General features: G+C 39.2%; 1 protein-coding gene across 11 annotated transcripts in view; it reads left to right on the top strand.

Annotated features, from left to right (window-relative positions):
• The window catches only part of ARNTL2 (aryl hydrocarbon receptor nuclear translocator like 2), a 74,602-nt gene that overhangs the window by 22,287 nt on the left and 26,063 nt on the right, over positions 1-26,252 (top strand). For 2 of the 11 annotated variants that reach the window (XM_033222587.1, XM_033222586.1), the window contains exons 2-8: positions 6,797-6,947; positions 8,668-8,769; positions 14,541-14,582; positions 15,319-15,426; positions 18,096-18,253; positions 23,973-24,052; positions 25,724-25,816. In XM_033222587.1, coding sequence (XP_033078478.1) covers positions 6,797-6,947; positions 8,668-8,769; positions 14,541-14,582; positions 15,319-15,426; positions 18,096-18,253; positions 23,973-24,052; positions 25,724-25,816 — 734 coding nt within the window. Of the gene's footprint in view, positions 1-6,796; positions 6,948-7,459; positions 7,583-8,667; positions 8,770-14,540; positions 14,583-15,318; positions 15,427-18,095; positions 18,254-23,972; positions 24,053-25,723; positions 25,817-26,252 lie in introns of those variants that run through there. The other 9 variants (XM_033222591.1, XM_033222592.1, XM_033222588.1 and 6 more) reach the window with 9 other exon arrangements.

The raw sequence follows: 26,252 nt of genomic DNA, 5'->3' as shown, positions 1-26,252 counted from the left end.
GACAATATCAAAACATTTTAAATCATATACCTCCACAATGAGTTATATAAAAGCAGGGCTGAACTTCAATTCCTAACACATGGTCTCATCTTCTGCAGATGTATATGTAGAGACAGAAAGTCAAGCAAACTGGAAAGTTAAAAATGAAATTTTTACTCCTTAAATTATGAATCACCTACTAAGAAAAATAAGAATCTGCATCATGGAGATTATTTCCAAAGAACAGATCCTTTCAGCTAAAACTAACTAGTCTCACTAACCCATATTTTCCTTTTGCTTACAGAAAGCCCTTTGTTTTGAATATACTTCTACTGACATAGTCAGAGTCAATGGAACATAGCTAATTATAAGGCAGTACTCCCCACCCATTAAAGAACATAAAGACCTTTAACGCTTCACATTTTTATTTTGTCAAGAGAAGACTATTCTGCCTGTCTGGAGATAATTCACATTTTTTATTTAAAGGTTAATAAGGAAGTAGGATAGAAACATGTGAAGATCATGCTTCCCAGAATGGGAGGCAAAAAAAAAAAAAATCTTCATTTTATTTCTGTCTCTGAACTTATGTGAGGGAAACAATGTGCTTGCAGAGTGTGTGTTGGAAGTAGGGGGAGTGGTTGGGGTCTGGTATTATATATTCCAGGGTATGCTGTAGTTTAACGGGAGTGAATTTTTCCTTTGGGTTTGTCATTTGGTGAAACAAATTCCGTGCACTTTTCTGTGGAGACAGATGGTAATCTGTCATTCAAAATCCATTAGAATGAAGTCTAGAAGCTGAAGCCATATTTGATCTCATGTGGTATGTGGTGATCCTGAACTGGTCCCATTTAGAGAATCCAGGCCTAGAAGTAAGTCTTGGGATGTTGTAGACTGGAAACTTAATTCCCAAGTGCGCTATGGTCACTGGTAAAATTATTCTCCCCACTTCTTTATCGTGAGGTCTATTATACCTGTGAAGATGGTAAAAATAATGTGTGTTGTTTAAAGAAGAAAGATAAGACATTGATCTGTGAAAGAGGTAGAACATGAATTCCTTAGAAGTCCCTGTGTGTCCTTCATGGTCATACCCCCCTTTCTTTTCCTGAAGAGAACCACTGTTCTGACTTTTGTCTTAACTAGCCCCTTGCTTTCTGTATAGGGAGAGATCTCTATACACAAACAAACAAACAAAAAACCTCTGAAAAAAACCAGATATTCCTAAAATTGATTAGTTTTACTTTTTTTTTTTTTTTAGTTTACTTGTTTTTGAACTTTATATAAATTTTTAAAAACATGCAATGTGTTTTTGACTGTGACTTTTTCCCCTCAGCATTATGGTTTTTCGTTGTTGTTGTTGTCGTTGTTGTTTGTTTTAGAAGACAGGGTCTCACTCTGTCACCCAGGCTGGAGTGCAGCACGCTCACTGTAACCCTCAACTCCTGAACTCAGGCGATCCTCCCACCTCAGCCTCCTGAGTAGCTAGGACTATATGTGCGCACCACCATGCTTGGCTAGTTTTAAAATTTTTTATAGAGACAGCATCTCGCTGTGTTGCCCAGACTGGTCTCAAACTTCTGGCCTTACGTGGTCCTCTTACCTTGGCCTTCCAAGTCTTCATGCTGGAATTATAGGCATGAGCCACTGCACCTGGCCAGCATTATGTTATTTGATTCATTCGTGTTGAGTATAGCTGGGCTTCATTCATTTTTGTTGCTGTTAGTATTCCATTCAGTGACTAAGCAATGGACCCATTTTGCTGATGAAAATTTAAAGTTTCCAGTTTTCTCAAGTTTTTGTGGCTGTTGTTTAATTACAAGCAATGTTGCTAATGCATTTCTTACACCTGTCAGCTAATACACAGTAAGAGTTTTTCCATATGCCTAGGACGGCAATGCCAAGTCATATATATGTGTTCACCTTTATTATATATGGTTTCCAAAGTGGCTGTAGCAACTTACATTCCTGCCAGCAGAGCATGAGCCTTTCCATTGCTCCACATCCTCACCAACACTTGATGTCATCAAATTTTTCGATTGTAGCCATCATATATTAGTATATCACTACAGTTTCCTTAGGATTTTCCTGGTTACCAATGAGATTGAGTATCTTTTCATCCATGTGTTGACAACCGGAATTTCTTTTATGAATGCCTATTCAAATATTTTATCCAGTTTTCTATTGAGTCATTGGTCTTTTTCTTATTGATTCAAAGCCATTCTTTATATAATCTGAATACTAACCCTTTGCTGTTTATATGTCTAACAAATATCTTTTCCCAGTTTGTGGCTTGTGGTTTCATTCTCTTTGTAGTGTCTTTTGATCAACATTAACTTAAAAATTGTCACATTTAACAGTCTTTTCCTTTATTGTTTTTACATATTATGTCTTGGGAATTTCTTTCTATGAAATAAAAATACTCTCCCTCCTTTAGAGTTGTCTTAGTCTATTGCTGCTGTTATAACAAAACACCTTTGGCTGGGTAATTTATAAACAACAAGTTGTTATTTCTGACAATTCTAGAGGCTGGGAAGTCCAAGATCAAGGCACGGGCAATTTCACTGTCTGGTGAAGGCTGCTCCTTCTGCTTCTACAATGGTATCTTCTTGCTGCATCCTCACTTGGCAGAAGAGGCAAAGGAATGGAAGGGACAAACTTATCCTCTCAGCCCTTTTACGATGGCACTAATCCCATCTCTGAGGGTGGAGTGTGCATGACCTAATCACCTCCTAGTGGCCCCACCTTTTAATATTGTTGAACTGGGAATTAAGTTTCCACATGAATTTTGGAGGAACACAAACACTCAAACCATAGCAAAAGTTTCTCTATTCTATTTTTGTTTTTTACATTTAGGTCTCAAATTCAACTGGATTTGTTTTTGTATTTGGTGTAACACAGGGAGTCCGGTTTCATCTTTTCCATAGAGAAAACCAATTGATCCCAGACCATTTATTAAAAAGTGATTTTTTTCTCCCACATTGATCTGAAATACCACCTTTGCTATTTAGCAGATGTCCATATTACATGTCTGGGCTCTTTGTTCTCTTCCATTCATCTATCTATCCTCATGCCAGTACTACACTGTCTTAATTACTGTGCCTTTACAAGTCTTGATATCTGATAGGGCTAGTGTTCCCACCTTTTCCTTGGTTATTCAGGACCCATTGTTCTTCTGTATACAGTTCGCATAGTTGTATATTCCACTTGACAGCTTCCACCAAAAAATTAAGTATTTTGAGAGGAATTGCACATCTATTTTAGGATAATTTACATCTTTAGTATATTGAAGCCTCCAATTCAAAAGCCTGGCATAGCTTTCCATTTATTTGGATCTTTCAAAATATTTTAAATAAAGTTTTAGTTTTTTCCATAAAGACCTTATACATTTGTTAGGTTTATTCTTTAGATACTCTGTATTTTTGAGATCATTATAAATTCTATCTTTTGAATATCATTTTCTTACCATTTGTTACTTTGGATAGAAAGGCAGTTGATTTTTACATATTTTTTATATACCGCCAACTTGCTATATCCTCTAACTTTAATGATTTATATGTTGATTATTTTGGATTTTCTATGTAGTCAATCATATCGTTTCTCAATAAGAGCAAAACAATTTTATTTCTTGATTTTATATTTCATTTTTCTTTTTCTTGCCTTACTCTACTGTGAGCTCTTCTAATATAGAATTAAATAAGGGTGTTCTTGTTTCTGATCCTAAAAAGAACACTTTCAATATTTTTCATTAGTATTTCTACATTTACTGAGATGATTGTATAGTTTTTCATTTATTTGTTATTGTAGTAAATTATATTCATTAGTTGCTAATATGAAGGTACTCCTGCATCCCTAGGATGAAACTATCTTAGTCATGATGGATGGTTATTTTTATACATTTCTGAATTTTGTTTGATAATGTTTTATTAAGATTTTTGTATTTTTGTTTATGAATGAGATTGGCCTGTAATTTTCCTTTTGTACTGTCATTGTCAGGTTTTCATATCAAAATTATGTAAGCCTCCTTGACAAAGAAAAGTTGAGGGTCAAAGTAGTCCCTCTTTTTTCATATAGTGGAATAGTTTGTGTAAGGAAGGATATAGGAATATTCAGGTTTTTATTTCTCTTGGTTTCAATTTAGGTAAGTTAAAATTCTATAGAAAATACTCCATCTAAATTTTTAAATATTTAGCATGATTTTTAATGATATTTTATTATCTTTAAAATTTCTTGTGCATGTAAATTATGACCCCAAATTTATTATTTTTTTGTACATTTTTTTCTTTGGAAAATCTTGCCATAAAGTTGTTAGAGTTTCCAATCATTTGGAAGAAACTTTGTTTAGCTTTTTTGATCTACACTCTTATATGTTTATATTCTATTTCATTATTTCTGGTCTTATTTTTATGATTTTCTTTCTTCTAGTTCTTTGGATTTATTTTACTGATCTTTTTCTGATTTCTTAAATTATTTACTTATTAAATTTCAATTTTTCTTTTTTTAAACATTGTTAAAATTTCACTCTAATGCTTATGCATCTCTACACATTTTTGTGTGTGACATTTTATTAATATTTAATTGTAAATATTTTGTCATTTTACATTTGAATTTCCTCTTGTCCCATAAATTATTTGTGGGATTCTTGATTTACAAAGATATAGGGATTTTCTGGTTATCTTTTTGTTACTGACTTCCAACACAATTACACTGAAGTCAGAAAATGTTTTATGTATGATACCAATTTGTCAAAATCTTTGAGACTGATTTTTGGTCCAGTATATTGTCAGTCTTTATAAATGCTCCATAGTTGGCCAAAAACAATGAACACTGGTGTTTCAAGCTGCTAGGCATAGTGCTCCATATATGTGTGTTATATGAAGCTTGCCGATCGTGCCAGATAAATCTTCTACATCATTATTTTTACTACTTGATCTATCAGTTACTGTCAAAGATGTGTTAAAAATATTCCACTATTGTTGTAGACTTATTACATTCTCCTTGTAAATATTGTTACATATTTTCAATCTGTGTTATTGGGTTACAAATTACCTTAAACTTTTTATATGCATATTAATGTGAGAAATATAATTAATTACAGAGGCTCAAATTTAGACTATAGGTTATTTTGGTTCAGTGATTCTGATTTTTATATTTTGTAAAACATTTAATAAACCTCACTTGAGACAAAAAGGATTTTTTAAAATCACACTTAGCAATTCGGAGTTAAAAATATTGGTGTCTCTTGACCTTGTTAACCCATTTCTGGGATACTGTCCAAAATAACCAGAAGTAGATAAAAAGCTTTATGTACCAAAATACATATTTGTACTGGCAAATAAAATAAAATTAAATGTCGGTTCTAACAATAGGAGAGTGGTTAAATAACTGGACACAGCTACATGATAATGTATTATACATCCATTAGAGTCATTTATAAAGAATTTATAATAAAACTGGAAAGTTATTATGTCACAATGATGCATAAATCTGACTATAGTCGATCCCCCTTACCCATGGGGGATATGTTCTGAGACTCCCCAGTGGATGCCTGAAACTGCAGATAATACCAACCTCTACATATATGAATTTTTCCTATACATACATACCTATGATAAAAGTTTAATGTATAAATTTAGCATAATAAGAGATTAACTACAATAATTAATAATAGAACAATTATAACAATGTGCCAGAATCATTACTCTTGTGCTTTGGGGCCACTATTAAGCAAAATAAGGGTTCTTTGAACACCAGCACTGTGGTACTGCAACAGTGGATCTAATAACCTAGCCAGCTACTAAGCAACTTGCAGGCAGGTGACATATACAGCGTGGATATGCTAGGTAGAGGGATGACTGTGGTGTGAGATTTCATCATGCTACTCAGAACCATGTGCAATTGATAACTTATGCATGCTTTATTTCTGGAATTTTCCACTTAATATTTTCAGACCAAAGTTGTGCATAACTGAAACCACAGAAAGCAAACTGCAGATAAGAGGGGACTACTGTATACTGTATGATTTCAATTACCTTAATGATAACTATAGAAAAAAATTCTAGGAAGAAGTATCTCAAAAGCATTGTAACATTAATTGGTGTAACATTAATTGGTGTAACACTGGGGGAAAAATGGTTTTTCCCCCTTCCTTTCTATTTTTCTGTGTTTTCTGCATTTTCTACCATATTCAAATTTCTTTTGCAATATAGGAGGAAAGCCTTAAAAGCATGGACTAAGAAATGCTTATTTAATTAATACTTGAGTGTACACAATTAGTCTTTCATTCTATGTTATGCTGGTTTTGGCTGATATATATATGTAATGTGTGTATATATAATGTGTATATATAGATATAATGTGTGTCTGTGTGTGTATATTATATATATATATATATATATATATATATATATATACACTTTTTTTTTGAGAGGGAGTCTTGCTCTGTTGCCCAGGCTGGAGTACAGTAGCATGATCTCAGCTCACTGCAACCTCTACCTCCCAGGTTCAAGGGATTCTCCTGCCTCAGCCACCGAGTAACTGGGATTACAGATGCCCACATTGCGCCTGGCTTATTTTTGTACGTTAATAGAGATGGGGTTTCACTGTGTTGGCCAGACTGGTCTTTATCTCCTGACCTCAGGTGATCCACCTGCCTCAGCCTCACAAAGTGCTGGGATTACAGGCATGAGCCACCGCGCCTGGCCTTAGCTGGTATTTTTTAAATATCAAGATAGAAAAGTCATTTAAAATGTGTGATATGGATATGTACAAAGTAAAAGTTAATGTTTAAAATAAATGTCTTGTTGTACTCTGCTGCTCGTAGGTAAAGTGTTGAGAGAGGAGAACCAGTGCATTGCTCCTGTGGTTTCCAGCCGCGTGAGTCCAAGGACAGGACCAACAGCTATGGGGTCCTTCAGCTCACACATGACAGAGTTGCCACGAAAACGCAAAGCAAGTGATTCAGACCCATCCCAGTAAGTGAATTTGTTCCTCTAACCCAGTGAGAGCTTTGACTCTAGGGAGAAGAGGAAAATATTCCTTTTAAAATCTTTAATTATTTCCGAGTTCATGGTAACATTTGGAGACAGGAGAGTACTTATCCACTCAACTGCTACCTTTGTCAATGACTGACTTGGAACTTTTCCATCCAGCTCTGAAGAAAGGTATCTAGGAGGGTCAGCTGGAGTCTGAAAGAGACATAGGAACATGAGTTTTATTTGGTTAATGTTTATGGTCATGGCAAGATACTTGCCTTCCTTACTGAAATCCTTATAAACATGAGGAGAACACCTTGGATGTTTGACTTAAAATAATAATGACTACTTCTCACCTTACTCATCATGTATAGAATAACCAACCCTTGGTTATCTGTGGTCAGTTTAATCATATAAAACTCGTGCTTTCCATATTTATTAAGTCAAATTGATAATAAAGTCAATGTTAAGAATACCCACTGTCTCCTTATTTATTTTTGTTACCCCTGCAGCTTCAGTCCTAAATATTCTTTAATGACTTCCCCAAAGCTGGAGTTTATATGGTGAAAACATCAGGGCAAGCCAGGTACAGTGGCACACGCCTGCAGTACTGCTTAGCTACGCGGGAGGCTGAGGTAGGTTCATTTGAGCCCAGATGTTTGAGACCAGCAAGACCCCATCTCTGAATAAATAGGTATAAAATTTAGAAAACATTAAGGAAAAATAAAGATAGCCGTCTAGAGCAACTCATCATAGGCTGGTACTTTAAATAAATGTGAGAGTTGATGACAGTACTCCATCATGAATGAAGGGAAAAATCCTGAGTTGGGAGTTGGAGGTCAAGATAAGGACATAATAAAACATCCTGGCTCTTTTTTGTTGTTGTTGTTGTTGGGGGATGGTATTCAGCTCTTTATTTACAAAGTGGGCCCATGCTGGCTCTTTTTAACTCAGTTCTTCCCAATACACTTTATAATTTAGCTTCAGTTCCCAAGACAGTAAATACTAAAGCACTTCCCACGCCACATATAAAGGATTGGAAGGTTTTCTACTGTTTTTAGTTGTCTCTGTTCCCTTAGTCTCTTCCATTAACATGGATGCTTCTGAAAACTATAGTTGATGAAGTGACAGTCTTTTTAGACTATCTAGCTGTTTTCCATCCTAAATTATCAGTCAATAGCCCCCACTTAACTTGAGCTAAAAGTGACTGTTAGTTCTTTTTATTTGCTTCTTTATTCTTCAGAATCATAAGCACCGCTGTTCTTTCTTGGTGTCTAAATATGATTTCAGCAATTGCAGTGGGAACAGTGAATATAGAGGTAGCCCAGCTTCGTGCCACATGGCGGGGCACAGATGAGACCCTGCAGTGGTTTGGGGGTGAAATGGAAAGTGGGGTCTGTGCAAAAATATAAGAAAGATGCAAAGTACTGACAGTACCGACATTTTTTTTTGTCAGCAAGCAACACTGAAGATTATTTAGGCAACTACTCACATTTTAGAAAAGGAAAAAGCTAGAACTCAGAAATGTCAAGCAGTTTGCCCAGCATCACACAGCTTGTTAGAATGCCTGATTCCAGATGTGGTATTTTCTCCACTTCACCCAGCTTCCTGTCACTGGGTCGCTGGACAGAGTGGACTGCTTTCTCCACTTGAGGACAGGCTTGCTGTCCATTCCCAGAACATCTGGGTAGGGGGTGACCCAAGGCCTCCTTCCTTCCAGGTCAGGAATCATGACAGAAAAAGTGGTGGAAAAGCTTTCTCAGAATCCCCTTACCTATCTTCTTTCAACAAGGATAGAAATATCAGCCTCCCGTGGCAGCAGGTAAGTCCTGGACCATTTTTGACATACTCCCTCCCCTACTTGAAGAGGGCATAGAGTGGTAGTGAAAACATAATACATGTACCACTGATTTGCTCATCATCTATCCCAGAGCTTCTCTTTTCTGCCCCAATGCTTCCTTTATCCTACCAGTTTCCGTTCCCTTTAATGAAATTATGGATGTCAAAGTAGGTGGTGCTGACTATATAGTGTCGTTCCCCAGGACTCAGTGCAGGAAAGCCAGTCAATAGGTGAGGCTGATTTCACTCACATAGCCTCAGAGTGCTGGATATTTTTAAAAACAACGAATATGTGAGAATGTCCACCCTTTCTGTGGCACTGTTGGTTTTGAATGGAGAGCTGGTTCTTTTTTTTTTTTTTTGAGACAGAGTCTCACTCTGTCGCCAGGCTGGAGTGCAGTGGCGCAGTCTCGGCTCACTGCAACCTCCGCTTCCTGGGTTCAAGTGATTCTCCTGCCTCAGCTTCCCGAGTAACTGGGACTACAGGCGCCTGCCACTATGCCCGACTAATTTTTGTATTTTTAGTAGAGATGGGGTTTCACCATGTTGGCCGGGATGGTCTCAATCTCGACTTCATGATCCACCCGCCTCGGCCTCCCAAAGTGCTGGGATTATAGGCATGAGCCACCGCACCTGGCCGGAGAGCTGGTTCTTTAAAAGGGTCTTTGATGAATCTGTGGAATGTAGTCATTAAACATTTATTGGGTTGCTACTATGTGACAGTCAGTAGACAAGGAGAGATAGAGACACAATGGTACAGGAAACTTGTGCAAGTGGAAAAGATACAAACAATTATTTTACATCATCATAACTGCTATAATGGAGACCCTGGGTACTATGTCAGCAAATAAAGTTAGGCATTTAAGTAAGATTTAAATGTTTCCTGGAAAAGTTGACTTAAGCTAAGTTTTAAATGAAAAAGAGAAGTAAGTCTACAGCGAGGTATGATAGCTCATGCCTGTAATCCTAGCACTTTGGGAGGCAGAGGTGGGAAGAATGCTTGAGCCCAGAAGTTTGAGGCTGCAGTGAGCTATGGTCACGCCACTGCCTTCCAGCCTGGGTGACAGAGTGAGACCCTATCTCTATAAAAATACATTTAAAAACAGAAGAGAAGAAGTGAGTCTACAGAGCAGGAGTGGAAAAGATATTTTAGGTGAAAAGAACAACCATGCAGGCATACAGGTATGTAGTTGCATACTCCTGATCAGGAAATGAGTGGTTGTCACCATAGAGCAGAGGGTGCACTTAGAGGGAGGTGAGCTATGAGATTTGAGGGATAAACACGAACTGAGTCATGAAAGATCTGCTGAACTGAAGAATCTGAAAACTGTCTTGACTGCAGTAGGAAAACTGAATAATTCTAAGCATGAGAAGAACTTGATCAGATTTATATTTTTTAAAGAATTGATTGCCTCTGCACTTTTTCACTTGTTTATTATGGTAAATACACACACACACATGTATACGCAAACACACATATATATAAATAACATGAAATTTGCCATTTGAACCACTATTAAGTGTACAATTAATTGGCATCAATTATAGTCAGTATTATAGACCATCACCTCTATTTCTAAAACTTTTGAATCACCCCAAAGAAAAACTCTGTGCCCATAAACAACAGCATTTCCATTCTCCTCTCTCCCAATCCCTTGCTAACCTCTAGTGCATTTTCTGGCTCTATGAATTTGCTTATTCTAGATATTTCACATAAGTGGGAGTCCAAGGCAGTTGGATTGCCTCAGCTTAGGAGTTTGCAACCAGCCTGTGCAACACGGTGAAACCCTGTCTCTACTAAAATACAAAAAATTAGCCAGGCGTGGTGGCAGGCACCTGTAGTCCCAGCTACTTGGGAAACTGAAGCAGGAGAATTGCTTAAACCCAGGAGGCAGAGGTTGCAGTGAGCCAAGATTGTGCCACTGCACTCTAGCCTGGGGGGCAGAGCGAGACTCCATCTCAAAAAAAAAAACCAAAGTGGAATTATATGATGTTTGTTCTTTTGTCTGACTTATTTCACTTAGCATAATGTCTTCAAGTTTCATCCATATTATAGCATGTGTCAGAATTTCATTGCTGTTTATGGCTGAATAATATGCCACTGTGTATATATACCATATTTGATTTATCCAGTCCTCTGTTGATGGGTTATTTCCACTTTTTGGCTATTGTGAATAATGCTGCCATGAACACTGATGTACAAATACCTGTTTTAGTCCTTGCTTTCCATTATATTGGATATATGCCTAGGAGAGAGTTGCTGGGTTATGTGATAATTCTGTTCAGTTTTTGAGGAACTGCTATACTGTTTTCCACGGTGACTGCATCACGTTACATTACCATGAGTAGTGTACAAGAGTTCCATTTTCTTCACATCCTCACTGATCCTTATTATTTTCAATAGCTTGATTATAGCCATCCTGGTAGGTGTGAGTGGTACAGTCTTACAGTTTTCAAAGAATCACCCTGGAAACAGCATGGAGGATGGTTTGAAGGAGGAAGATCCAGTAGGCAGAGAGAACCACAGAGAATAGCTCTTGCCAAGGTTGAGGTTTTCTGAGCTTCAATCAAAGAGAGTGGCCCTGGATAGGAAGGGGAGGGAAAGGAAGGGACATATGACACACTTAGAAGATAGGATCAATAGGACTTCATGATTGTTCATTGGGAGGAGGATATAAAGTGTGCCCACGTTTTCTGACTTGGGCTCCTAGATGGAGGGTGGTATTTTCATTCACTTATATGGAGGCAAAGATGATGAGTTGAGTTCTGGACACACTAAGAATGGGATATTTATAGAACCTTCAAGCAGGAAGATGGACATGAGGATTTGGAGCTCAGGGTGGAGGCCTGGCCTGGAGTTAGAGACTCAGACATCATTAATGCACAAAAAGTACTTGAACTGATGATGTGGGTGACGTCACTGGGAGAAGCTTATGGAGTGGGGAGACTGGGGGCTGAGGATATACTCTGGGGGTGCTGACCTACAGATAGTACAAGATGAGGGGAAGCCTGCCCAGACTATGTGAAGGCATGGCTCTGAAGTGGGAGCGGCACACAGAAATCAAAGGAAGCACGTTTCAAAAAGAGGAACGCCTGACAAGTGGCACATCTGGGGAATATTTTGAGATTGCATCTGCCTCTAACTTTGTCTTTGGTTGATTTAGAAAGAATGCCTACATTTCATTCAAAATGCAGTGAAAATAGTTTTCAAGAAAACTTTGCATTGTGTTTGAAATTCTATTACTGTAATGTAAGGTGCTACACTAAGAAAATGTATCCCAGTAATGTGAACATTATTAATATCAGGAAGCTTATTAAAATACATTTATAAAAATTTATAAAATGTTAGGATTATAGACCAAATTTACTAATTATCTAGATTTGTCCTACAAACAAAAAAAAGGAACTGTTTGACTAACAAGATCTTGCCTTTATTCTATTCTGCCAGGGGCCATTAAATAGAAGAGTATTTGCATTTAATAAGTACAGTATATTTGAATTTCACCAAGGAGACAAATTCACTCAGTGAGTTCATTTGCTAAAATGCCAATGATCAAAGCAAAAACATGATCTTAAAAGGTCAAAGTTTACCTTTTGAAATTGAAGTAATGTACATATATATAGTCAGTCCTTCATATCTATGGGCAACCAACCAAAAATTGAAAATATCCAGAAAAAAAAGCAAGTCTGTACTGAACAGATCCAAACTTATTTTTCTTGTTATTATTCTCTAAACAGTACTGTAGAACAACAATTTACATAGCATTTGCATTGATTAGGTATTGTAAGTAATCTGGAGATGATTTAAAGTGTATGGGAGGATGTGCATAGGTTATATGCAAATACTATGAAGAGACTTGAACATCCACCGGTTTTGGTATCTGCAGGAGGTTCTGGAGCCAGTCCCCCACGGATGCTGAGGGACAATTATATATAATTCCAGACTATTAGGAAGAAAGTTATTGACCCGTATAATTGTTTTCTGTTCATTCCTTTAAGATGGCTAAAAAGAGAAAAGAAGCTGACTTAATCTGACCCTCTCTTTTGCCTCAGAGAAACCGTTTAATTTTATTTGTACCGCCACACAACAGGCTGACAGTGGTGAGAGAAATGACCAGGTATGGTGGAAGGCACACCAGGTCAAGTATAGTGGAAGGCCAGCCTGTGTTGAATAGTCTTCACTTGGCCTCCTACTAGTTATAGGACCTTGGACAGTCATAAACTTTACTCAACTCCTTCATCTGTAAAATGGGGATAGTAATAACTTCATCACTGTGCTGTGAGAATCTAGTGTGGAAATATTTTTGATAAAGTACCATAAATATAAAAGCTCTTCTTGATTGAAATTGTGAAAAGGAAAAGCACCACTTGATTAAGTGTTAGTCTTTGTGGTCTTTTTTATTTGGAATATTTATAAGCATCTCTTTATAAATTTGATTAACTTTTCTATAAGCGTTATCTTTTTTTAAGTAGAAAAATATTAAAACTTCAAAAGAGTTCAACTGAATAAGACAGTTCTAAAGTAGGCCAAACTTTTTTCAAAGCCTGAAAAATGTTCATTGTTAAATATCTGTAAAGAAGGAAATTTGTTAAGATGAATCAGAAGTCTTAAAATATTTATCCATAAATTGTACCCCTAGGAATTTATCCTAGAGTGTAATTGGAGATGCACACATCACAATATTCTTAGCCATATTATTTATGATATTGAAAATATTAGAATGTTGAAATATCCAACAATAGCAAGTGAATAAATTATGATTTAACTAATCAATGGGCTACTATTTAATCATTTCAAATTATGTTCTCCAAGAATATGTGAAACTATGCAGAAATATTCATGTTAGAGTGTTAAATGAGTAAGACAAGACATGAAAATTATATACTATGATCTGAGTTTTATATATTCTATATGTAGAACACACAGAAATATCCACATGGTACCCATGCACCATGGCTAAGTTAAATAATCATTGTATGTATCTACATGTTTAGGAAACGCAGGAAGGAGACATGTTAGAATATTAACTGTGATTACTTCCAGATGGGATTATGGGTGCTTTTCCTGGAATTTTTCAAATCTCTCACAAAACGATACATTTGGAAATATGTCTTTTAAGATTACATATTTTTAAAAGCTATGCAGCCTGCATAATTTTTAAGTGCTGACAGTCTTTTATCACCACCAATGTTTTTCATTTTAGTAATGGTCTGGTGAGTACATTTCTGATACTAGGAACTATACTAATGTGAAAATTAATATTATTTGCAAGAGTTTCCAGTTTTCAATATTTGTTACCATCCAGATGGATTTTTAGGCAAAATAAATTCCTTTTGATTAAAGATCTGGGATTCTTAATTCATTTTCAGGCTGTTTTAATGTAGCTATCATAAAGTTTTTGGTTAAGCCGTCAATGATCTTAATAACTTTAATGTTAATTCTATGAAAAGCTTATTATTGCTTAAGTTTGTCATGAGATCATATCCAAGTAATACACTAATTATTGCTCACTGTCAGTTAACATAACTTTTGTTATCCTTATGGGAATGGTGTTGCCTGTCAGCGTTAGGAAGAGAATGGTTCCTGTAGACGGTAGTAATCATTTCAGGTCATTAGGTGCTCAAGGGAGCATTTACAGCTAAGGGTTTTATAGGAATTAGGATGATTGGACTTAATCTCACATCTGTTTCTCTCTCAAGAACTACAAAAAAGGTATTTCATGTAGTTTGATATTTTATCCTGCTTTTTTGTAGAGTGGAAGATGGTGAACACCAAGTTAAAATGAAGGCCTTCAGGTACATTGACTTGTTGAGATGGTACATGGTGAGTGGAAAGGTACACAAAGGCAAGCCTGTAGCCTAAGGCAAAGGTGACGCCAAGATAGAAGGGCTTGAGGATGAGACTTTTCTCTCTTGTTATGCTCTGAGAAGCAATGTTATCAGGCACCTGTTGTCTTGCTTTTCTGTCTACTTGAATAACATTTTGGCTTTCATGCCTTTAACTTTCTCTTAGAATAGCTTTTTTCAAAAAAAAAGAATATTTTCTTTAAGCAGTAAAGAAAAATTGATTCATGACTTAAACAAATCAGTTACTTATGAGGAGCATCTGACTGTTAGAAACCCATCCTCATAAGTTCTTTGTCAATTATTTCAACATATTTTTTCAACAACAACAACAAAACATTTTTCTCCATCTGGCAACATGGCCTATCAGAGTTTTGCTTTTTCTCCATTTATTTTGTTTTCTGATAGGATTCTGCAAAATACTGCCGCGGTTCAAAGTGGCAGTAACTATACACAAAATTAGGAGCCAGAGCTCTGATGAAGTATTAAGCAGAGAGCTAGCCTCTGGATAATTACACCTTTCCTTAATGAAAGCCTCCAGAAACCTTTTCAGGTGCAGCTCCTTCAAGTAAAGTACCTTATTCAGACATTGGTTCTTTCACCTTGCCCTGGGTTTCCTGGCTCCCAGCATCATCATTCACCTTCTCCACCGTGGGCTTTCTCCCACCCTGCTCTCATCTCTCTCCAGATCCTGGCTCAGAGAGAGCACCCCTTCCTCTGCTGTACATCCTGGAGTCAGGCGTTTCTATCCATCGCTGCTGTCCATGCTGATGGGGAATACTGTTAGAAAGAAGAGGTGATCCTTCTAGTGAGAGTGTAACTACAATATTCTTTTAATCATAACACTTTAATTTTAATCGAGTTGCTCTGTAATCCCAGCTCCTTGGAAGGCAGAGGCAGAAGAATCATTTGAGCCCAGGAGTTTGAGGCTGCAGTGAGCTATGATCATACAACTGCACTGCAACCTGGGCAACAGAGTGAGACCTTGACTTTAAAAAGAAAAAGAAAAATATCTAATTGCTCACAAATAGAACAAAGTATGAGTAGATAACTGAATTTTATGTGAATACACATCTAATTTGAATCCTATCCACTTCATCCAACAGTATGTATTTTGTTCCAGGAGTGTCATTGCCAAGGGTGAATGGTTGGGGCAGGGAGTGTGTTAGCTCCCACAGCCTTCGTTGATGTTCCTCCCTACCCACCTCCCTACTCTTTTATCTGGAAAAATTACATTTTCTTTTATCTAATTTAAAGTCTTTGTAAAAACAGATCAGGGAAGTCTCCCACTTACCCTCTTTCCCATCAGATTGCCCCTAAACTATTCTAATAGAGAAATTCCGGAGTTACTGTGTGTTGTAGGAGAGGGATTTCCAGCAAAGTGTGGCGAGTAAAATCATGTAATTCTTGAAATCTAAGATACACTTTTCCCCTCTATGTTTTATCTTCTGTGGAAATTTCTTTTCGTGGCATCTTCCTGTCAGTTGGCAGCATTTCTTTCTCTTGTGATGCTTTAAATAATCGTGCGTCTTACAATTGGTGGCTCTTAGATTAGATGAAATAGGGGTAGTGGTATGAAAGGTACTGAGGTGGCTTAGAGAGAGCAGTGATTAATCATGTAGTAGTCAGAGAAAGCTTCCCAGAAGAATAACTGAGCTGGATTTTGAAGAAAGAATAGGATTTCTCCAACAGTGTAGTCAGAAGGGACTTTGTAAGCCGGGTAAAGAGGAAGGCGTGGAGGTGAGACAGCATGACATGTGTGAGGATGAGCAGGTCTTCGCGCGCTGCTGCTGTGGGACATTTGGAGCTGTCGGGAAAAGTCTTGAAGAGAGAAACTGGAGATGAAGACATGAGGCGGGTCAGGGAGAACCTTGGCCTGTAATTAGGGAATCTGGCTAGTTCTCTTGGGCAGTGGAAATGCAGTGAACAGTTTTGTGCATTGGGATTGGGTGACTTGATTTGTTTTACTACATAATTCCGGAAGTCATAGGATAGACTGGGAGAGGAAGGAAGGAACAGCAGTTTAAAAGGTTCTGGGGTAATGCAATGAGCCTAAATTAAGATGGTGACAGAGGGGATGGAGAGGAAGAGAAGACATATTTAAGAAATATTTTAAGATCTAGAATCAACAGGCTTTTGTGATTAGTTGGCTTTTTAGGGTGAAGAGGAAGGGTCTAAACCAGGGGTATCCAATCTCTTGGTTTCCCTGGGTCACGTTGGAAGAAGAAAAATTGTCTTGAGCCACACATAAAATACACTAACACTAATGATAGCTAGTGAGCTAAAAAAAAAAAATCTCATAATGTTTTTAGAAAGTTTATGAATTTGTGTTGGGCCACACCTGGAGTGCAGTTTGGACGAGCTGAGTAGTTGTGTTACCAACCAAGATAAACCCTATAGAAGGAATAATAAATCAGGAATAGTACAGGAAGAATTGAAAATGGGGGTACATTGCAGAGAATGCGTTCAGTTTGGGGTTTCCTGAGTTTTAGATTTCTTGAGAATCATTTAGATTTGTAATTCTAGTTCCAAAGGTCAGGAGCTGAGTGAAGTATGAATGAGATAGGGTTATAATAACAAGTAGCTTATGAGTAGCTATAAAGCCTTGTGAGGGAATGAGATCTCAGGGTGAATAAAGAATGAGGAGAGAGTGGTGCTGAGCAGGGCATCTTAGTACACACCAGTATTTAAGGATCAAGTAAGAGCTGGGTGAGGAGCTGAGGAGACTGAGCTGAGCAGGGAGAGTGGAGGAGGACGAGGAGGCAGAGAGGCTGTGGAGACCAGGGGAGAATGAGAAGTGTCAGCAGTGTCAGATTCAAGGCAGGGATCAGCAAGAGATTGCACAAGAGAAGGAGGATCTTCGCTAGGACAGTTTTAGTGGGGCAGGGGTTGTGGAAGGTTGATGTTACAGATGGACAGAATGCCTGGGAAATGAAAGACCGAGTGGAAACTGCACTCTTTCAGGGAGCTTGCTGAGGGGGGAAGACAGTAGCAAGAACAAAAAACAACTAGAATTAGGGAAAGGGTTTTTTTTCAGGGGGGAAGATACTTGAGCACATTAATAGACCCATGATAAGGAGCTATAAAAATAATGAGGTTAAGATGCTGACAACTATTTATGCGAATATCAGAGAATAGTTAGCTTTGAACAAAAGGGCACCTATCTCTTCTCTAATACTGGAGACAGGTAGAAAAACCACCTAGGCTCTCAGACAGTTGTCTTCGTTCTTAAAGATTTCAGAAAATGAGGTAGGGAGGGACTGACCAAGGGCAGCGAGTTTTATGAATGCTATTCCTGGTCTCAGCAGCGCTTTCCTCTTCCCTCAATGACAACTGCAGGGCCCAAGTTGGGAGGAAGAACAGTGTGTGCCTGCTGGGCTCAGCATCTGCTCCACTGAGCGCCACCGGGGGGGTCTGGAGGTCTGCCAAATGTTAAATATAAAGGAAGTTCCTTTTCCCTCTTAGAGAAGCTCATAGCCAAACCGAAAAGCGGAGGAGAGATAAAATGAATAACCTGATTGAAGAACTGTCTGCAATGATCCCTCAGTGCAACCCCATGGCGCGTAAACTGGACAAACTTACAGTTTTAAGAATGGCTGTTCAGCACTTGAGATCCTTAAAAGGTGAGTTTGACGACGGCTTCCACAGTTAAGTGAAATCTGCTCTGTCACTGAGGTCTCTGATTGGTTCGCTTTGCTGTCAGCTGTTGAGGTTCTATCCAGGTGTGTCTTTCAGCTTTATGGGTATTCACTGGCATTTGTCTATAGTCTATGTGTGGAGAGAATACTGAATTGGATGTCAGAAAACTTGGTTCTGATAAAAGCTTTATCTCGAGCTCACTATGCAAACTTGAAAAGTATTTACATTTCAGCTTCACATATAATATGAAGAGAATATCACCTGCCTTTCATACCTCTCAGTTCTTTAGAAGTTCTGAAGTAGAACTGGGCATGGTGGTTCATGCTTGTAATCCCCATACTTTGGGAGGCTGAGGTGGGTGGATCGCTTGAGTCCAGACTTCAAGACAAACCTGGGCAAAAAATGCAAAAATTAGCCAAGAGTGGTCATGCTTGCTTGTACTGCCAGCTATCTGGGAGGCTGAGGTGGGAGGATCGCTCGAGCCTGGGAGGTGGAGGTTGCAATGAGCAGTAATCGTGCCACTGCACTCCAACCTGGGTGACAGCCTGTCTCAAAAAAAAAAAAGAAAAAAAGTTCTGAAGCATAGTGTTAATTATTAAGTTATTGAGAGATTTCTGTCCTTCAAAAAGAAAACTTCCTTAAACTCTGCAGTTTCTCTTAAGGCTTCATTCAGATTTATCAGTAGTACCTTAAAATGCATCACACGTTGCCATTCCAGGGTATCCTCAAATATGTGAGACACTGGGGGAAGGAGGTCCTTGCCAATGCCTCTTGGTGTGTGGGTCATCATTTCTGGCTTTAGCAATTCCCCAATTTGAGCTTGAATTTTAAATCAAAGTGTAATAAATGTGTATATGTACCTGTGTATTAGTCCATTCTCGCATTGCTGTGAAGGAATACCTGAGACTGGGTAATTTATAAAGAAAAGAAGTTGAATTGGATCATGGTTCCACAGGCAGTGCAGGAAGCATGGTGGCATCTGCCTCTTCGGAGGCCTCAGGGAGCTTTTACTCATGGCAGAAGGCAAAGCGGGAGCCGGCATCTTACATGGCAGGAGCAGGACCAAGAGAGGATCGGGGAGGTGCCACACGCTTTAAACAACCAGATCTCATGAGAACTCACTATTGCGACACAGTACCAAGGGGAAAATCCACAAGCATGATCCAGTCACCTCCCACCAGGCCCCACCTCCAGCACTGGGGATTAGTATTCGACATGAGATTTGGGTGGGGACACAGAGCCAAACCATATCAATATGTGCAGTAGAAATCACCCCTGGTTTGGGAATAACCCCAGCCCAACTTGAGAGACAGGGTGATGGAAGTGGAATAGAGTTTTTGATTTATCAATGCTGATAATGTAAATTTGCGTGGAAAAGATAAGACCTGGACAAGTAGCAAGCTGAAGACTCCAGAGGAGACTCTGCAAGTGCAGATTTGTAAAGATCTAGAAGATTATAGTAAAATTTGGCTCAAAAATCATAAAAAGGGAGTGAGCAAAGGATGACTAAGGGTCTTAGTTTAGATCTCAAACACTGCCAGGAAAAGGAAAATATATTTCAGGGTAATGGAAATTATCTGGGCACCATACAAGGACTTGACCAAGTCAAGTTAAGCTGGCTAAGAGGAGAGCAGCACTAACCTGGACTCCTGGTGCTTCCTGTTGGGAGCGTGATGGGAGATCTTACTTTCGTAATAGTCTGTTATGAAATAAGCTTCTCTTTTACCCACAGCTGAGGCTTGCAATATTTTCCTTAAATCCTTCAGCAATGAAAATTTACAGGCTCAACTGAGGTCATTTGATTGCAACCCTAAAATTAGCTGAGTATTTTCACATTCACAGTGTCCTAAGGGAGGAGGACCTAAGGGAAAAGCCATGAATCAGTCGACTAGTTCAACAAAACATGATCTGAGCATCAACCACATTCCTGTTCTGTGCTGAGAATATAAAAATTAATGAGGCAAGGTCTCTGCCCTTTAAGGGTTTGTGATCTGACTAGGAAGACTGACTTAGGAAGAGATTGTCAGAGTCTAGTGTGATGAATGTTACAGCAGTGATACGAGTGAGAGGAGAGGCTGTGGAAACTCGGCAGGGAGGAGTTGAGTCCAAAGGAGATTCCTTGGAACAGGGCCTAAATTTTGCTGTCAGCTCTGCTAAGCAGAGGTGACATGGTTAAGAACTCATCCCCGCAGTCTGACCAGATCCTTTGGTCAGTGCTGCTCACAGCAAGATGATTTAAGGCAACTGGATCTGCATTCCAGGGTATTGTGGCAGCATCCCCACACTTGCTTGGCAAAAGCTTAGAAGCCATATCAACAGAGGGCTGCCTGTGGATCATGTTATTTTGGTCCATAGGATAATTAGGTTAAAGGCAGAAGGATGGTGATGTGATTTTTTTCACTATACCCTACAGCAGTGCTTTTTAAACTATCTGAGTGAAGAACAGGTGTTTCTTCCATCCACCACCAGTTCATTGTAAAATACAGTTAATTATGGAAAAATGATCATGGGTTTGGCTGTCACAGCAATGTTACATTTTTATAAAAACCTCTAAATGCTTATTCTTAAATTCTGCATTCGATCTTACCAGTTTGCTGGTAAGAAAACCATTGGTCTGCAGACCACATTTGGAGTAGCCCTGCTCTGCAGCATGAGGTCCTGTGTCTGCGATCTGATTACCAGGCGGGGCAGTGGAGCGTGGTGATTCACGCATGTGCGTACTGAAGGCAGACCTTGTGGTTCAAATCCTGGCTTCCTCCCTTCATAGCTATGTGACTTACTCAAGTTATTTGACATTCTAATCCTCAGGTTTCCGCATCTGTGAAATAGGGACGATGCATTTGCCTCCTGGGACTATTGTTAAGAATAAAGAACAGAAACCAAACACCGCATGTTCTCACTCATAGGTGGGAATTGAACAATGAAGTCACTTGGACATGGGAAGGGGAACATCACACACCGGGGCCTATTATGGGGCGGGGAGGGGAGGAATGGCATTGGGAGTTATAACTGATGTAAATGACGAGTTGATGGGTGCCGACGAGTTGATGGGTGCAGCACACCAACATGGCACATGTATACATATGTAACCTGCACGTTGTGCACATGTACCCTAGAACTTAAAGTATAATAATAATATAAAAAAAAAAGAGTAAAGAGTAATGCATGTAGAGTGTAGCACAGTGTTCACTAATAGTGGGGGTGGGGTAAGAAGAGGAGGAGGAATTGTTACTGTCATTTTGATCTTGTTTTTTAACCCAATGAACATTGTGAAAAAAGTAAGTGATCATGTTGCCTCATTGGTTTTTGCCATGGGAACTCTGAGAGCCAATGTGTGGACAAGTGTGTGGAACACCACAGCGTGCATTTACGGGCCGGCCTCTACCATGCCTCAGCGCTGCTCTCACTGCCCTTGTTTTCTCTTGAGCACATCCCCACTCACTCACTGAGTCAGGGCTCACCTGTGCTGGCTGATTTACACTGACGGGGTTTCCCAGCCCACTTCTGCCTGGTGTGCTCTGCCAACCTTGCTGCAGGCCAGACCTGAAATGTCATTACCTTGCCCAGAATCAATTTGTTGCTGTTCCCTGACCTAGCACTCAGAATCTGCGTCCTTCATTCCTTCCTCAGCTCCCTCCCAAGCTGCTGTGTAGTAATATTAACAAGAAGTCATTGGGAGAATTGCCTGAGCCCTAGGGTGAAGATAGATTCCAACAGAAAAGATTTTCTTTTCCCTATGCCAGGCTCTTAAGAGTGCTATGAGTCTGAGAAAACTGTACTGAATCATAGCACGAGGCATTTTGACTTTCTGCCCCGCCTACTTACTTTGCCACCACCACCACTTAGTTCATTGGTGAGTTTGGGCCACAGATCCGTCCAAGGGCCAGTGTGTGGTTAAAATGTCTAAGGATGTTACCCCACCTTTCCCCTGCAAAAGCAACTTTTCTTACAGTACCCAGGAAGAGGGGATAGGAGTCAAGAAGTTTGGGGAATATAAGGAAGGGAAAATTGACTGACTTCTGAATCATCCTTGCCCTGGGGATGGCTTGCTTGGCATTGTTGACTGTGTCATATGCCCCCTTGTGGCCTTGAAGGGCTTTGCGTGTCTGGGTTGGTGGATTCCCTTACTCCTCTCAGGTCAAACATTCCCCTTGGTTTTGGCCTGATAATTCCTCATCATTTTACAAGCTCTGCAGCTGCTTTAGAGACTTCATTTTAATATAACTCCGTGCTAAGGGCTGAAAATGAATTATTTCATTTATATTTTATACATTTTTAAAATAATGTATTATCAGAATAGAGGTCTCTATATTGCCATTAGAGGGTTTTCTTACTGGAAAATCTCATGAATCCATAACACTTGTTTAGAATTCCAGAATATCCCCTTTCAAGATAACTCATATGATCAACTTTAATTAGCTGAGACATTATGTAAATAACTGTAGTAGTTCCCCCTTATCCATGGAGCGTACGTTCCAAGAGCCTGGTAGATGTCTGAAACTGTGGGTAGTAATGAACCCTAGGCATACTTTTTTTCCTATGCATATATACCTATGATATAGTTTAACTTATAAATCAGGCACAGTAAGAGATTAACATTAATAATAAACTAGGACAATTTTAGCAATATGCTGTAAAAAAGTTATATGTTCTCTCTTTGGCTCTCTCAAAATATCTTATTTTTGTTGTTGTTGTTGTTTTTATGTTTTTTTTTTTTAGAGACGGAGTCTTGCTTTGTCGCCCAAACTGGAGTGCAGTGGCCGGATCTCGGCTCACTGCAAGCTCCGCCTTTTGGGTTTATGCCATTCTCCTGCCTCAGCCTCCGAGTAGCTGACTACAGGCGCCTGCCACCTCGCCCGGCTAGTTTTTTGTATTTTTTAGTAGAGACGGGGGTTCACCGGGTTAGCCAGGATGGTCTCGATCTCCTGACCTTGTGATCCGCCCGTCTCGGCCTCCCAAAGTGCTGGGATTACAGGCTTGAGCCACCGCGCCCGGCCTAAAAATATCTTATTGTATTGTGCTCACCTGTTTGCAGACCACGGTGGACCACAGGTAACTGAAACCACAGCTAAGGGGAGACTACAGCATATCAATTCTTGAATATTATTTCATGTACAGTTTATTACAATGTTTTTATATATAGCTCTTAATGTGCATATTTGAATATAAAGGAATAAGTAGTTCCAAGAATTCACAATCTAAAAGAAAGAAATTTTAATCAAGTGACAATGAAGAAAGAAAATGATTAGCTGAGCATAGTGGCTCACACCTGTAATCCCAGCACTTTGGGAGGCTGAGGTGAGTGGATTGCTTGAGGCCAGGAGTTCAAGACCAGCCTGGCCAACATAGTGAAAATTTGGCTGTAATAAAAATACAAAAATTAGCCTGGCGTGGTTTTGCATGCCTGTAATCCCAGCTACTCAGGAGGCTGAGGCACGAGAATCACTTGAACTCAGGAGGTGGAGGTTACAGTGAGTTGAGATGGTGCCACTGCACTCCAGCCTGGGCAACAGAGTAAGACTCTGTCTCAAAAATAAATTAATTAAATGAAAATGAAAAAAAAAGAAAATGATGACAGAAAATGTCTTAGAATTTGCCAAAAGAGAAAATAGCAGCAGCAGCAGCGGCAGCATTGCTAATGTTCATTGAGCGTGTTGCCCTCTCTACTGTATTTCCAATAACTCTTGGCTCCTTTCTTTTTAGGCATGACAAATTCTTATGTGGAAAATAATTGTAGACCATCATTTATTCAGGATAATGAGCTCAGACATTTAATCCTTAAGGTAACTGAAGATATATTTGTCTAAGTTGTATATGTGCTTTCATTGCTGTTTGAATACGAGGCAGATTTTCTTCCATTTGCTTCCTGTTTAAACATGCAAGACTCCATGTTACACCATATTTCCTTTAATATAGAAATTTAAAATAGAGAAGTAGCCATGTGTTACTAGTTTGTGTTAATGAAAGTAGAGACAGAGGATAGGCACTTTCTACACTACAGAGCAAAGCTTGTCTTCAGCGCTAAGCATGTTATACTACCCATCTCTCACACATAGGATCTATTCGCCATGATCACCACCTCCTTCAAAGCCATCTGCCTGACATCCTGTTCCCTCAGGATCCTGTTCTTCTCGGAGGCCAGTCATTGCTTACTTAGAGTTGTTAGTGCTTTGACATTTCTGTCCTCATCATTTCCTGTGCATGGCTTTTCAGATTCACCGGGCTAGAGGGGAAACTGTGATCATGTGATTGGCTTCTCATGCCCTCAGAGGTGATAAATGTCTTGGTCATGAGCTGTGTGACTACTAGGTTTTAAGCGATAGTCGAATTAAATAGAAAGATTCTTCACACACGTTTTTGTCCATTTTTCCTTTAATTAAAAAAAGCCACTCTTTTATTTGAACAGCTGAACTTAAAGATAGCATTCCTGGCAGGGATATAAAGGATATTGTGTGGATAAAAAAATTTTTGAAGGTGGCAAAATGTACGATTTGCTTTCGAAGCTTTCTGACCAATCTGTACATACTCGTCAGTTACACCTTCATGGAACCCTGCTTCTGCCCTGCAGAGCATGCCCAGCAGGACTGCCAGGCTCTTCCTATGTGGCCATATGTTCCCACTTCCATGCAGGCTGCTTCATGGGATTTGCTGGGTAGACCTTATGAGAGTAGCTGACACATTAGTTTAGAATGAGTGATGCTTTATTATTATTCAAAAACTATAACTAGGTGTACAGTGCGATGTCTTCATTGCTTCCTTGTCCCCAATCTGCACAGTCCTTCTACCTCAACACATCCACAGGTAATCGTTGTTCTGCATGCAGTATAGTAGGATTTGGTAAAGGTAATTTTATTTCATTATTATTTTTTGAGACAAGGTCTGGCTCTGTTGCCTAGGCTGGAATGCAGTGGTGCAATCTCAGCTCACTGCATCCTCTGCCTCCTGGGCTCAAGCCATCCTCCCATCTCAGCCTCCTGAGTAGCTGGGACTACAGGCCTGCACCACCATGCCCAGCCAGTTTTTCTATTTTTCGTCGAGACAGGGTTTTGCCAGTGTTGCCCGGGCTGGTCTCAAACTCATGAGCTCAAGAGATCCACCTGCCTCGGCCTCCCAAAGTGCTGGGATATGGGCTCATTTAGTGCTGTATATAGGCTCATCTATAGCACCTGGCCTAATTTTTTAAGAAATGTCTCAAGTAAATATTCCACAGCCAAACTTTTCATGTCCAAAACATTAATTTAGAATAAGATTTCAGCATGACGTTCTTTATAAATCGGTTTGCATCTTAAGAACATTTCTTAAAATTAATTTTACTAGCTCCATGAAAACTAGCTCAATAAAACTACTCTGTTAGTTTTATTGCCACAATAACTCCCTCAGAATCTGAAAGTGTATGTGTGTATAAGAGACAGACAACATTTTTAAATATTCACTTTTGTTTTCTTAAATCCTAGACTGCAGAAGGCTTCTTATTTGTGGTTGGATGTGAAAGAGGAAAAATTCTCTTCGTTTCTAAGTCAGTCTCCAAAATACTTAATTACGATCAGGTATCCAGACCTCATGATTCCATATTCTAATTGGAGATGGAAAACACACCCACACATGTGCACGCAGACACACCCACACACACAGGTGACTGACAGTTTAGGGTATCACTTAAGTTTCAAGTTAGTGACGTGGAATCCAGTCCTACTGGGCACTGACTTTTGCAAAGAAGAGGCTCTTTAGAGACTTACTAGCTCCTCAGGGGCATGTAGGGTTTCCCATGATTCAGGGTTTAGTCCTCAGCTTTTCAGATTCAGAAACTTGATCCGCCTTGGAGAGTTCTTGTTATAGACTTATATTAACCACACAGGTTTTTTTTAAGAATGAAATATCTAACTGCCAAACAATTCAGCCTACTTGTATCGGCTGGTCCATTAGTCCTGTTGTCTATAGGAATGTTTGCTTGGGTAATACAGGAATTCAGAAGGGGGTGGCCAC

The sequence above is a fragment of the Trachypithecus francoisi genome, unplaced genomic scaffold (genome assembly GCF_009764315.1).
Source record: "Trachypithecus francoisi isolate TF-2019V2 unplaced genomic scaffold, Tfra_2.0 Lachesis_group11, whole genome shotgun sequence".
Classification (NCBI taxonomy): Eukaryota; Metazoa; Chordata; class Mammalia; order Primates; family Cercopithecidae; genus Trachypithecus; species Trachypithecus francoisi.
Note: the sequence above shows the minus strand (reverse complement) of the source record. Positions and strands in the feature narration are given on the sequence as shown.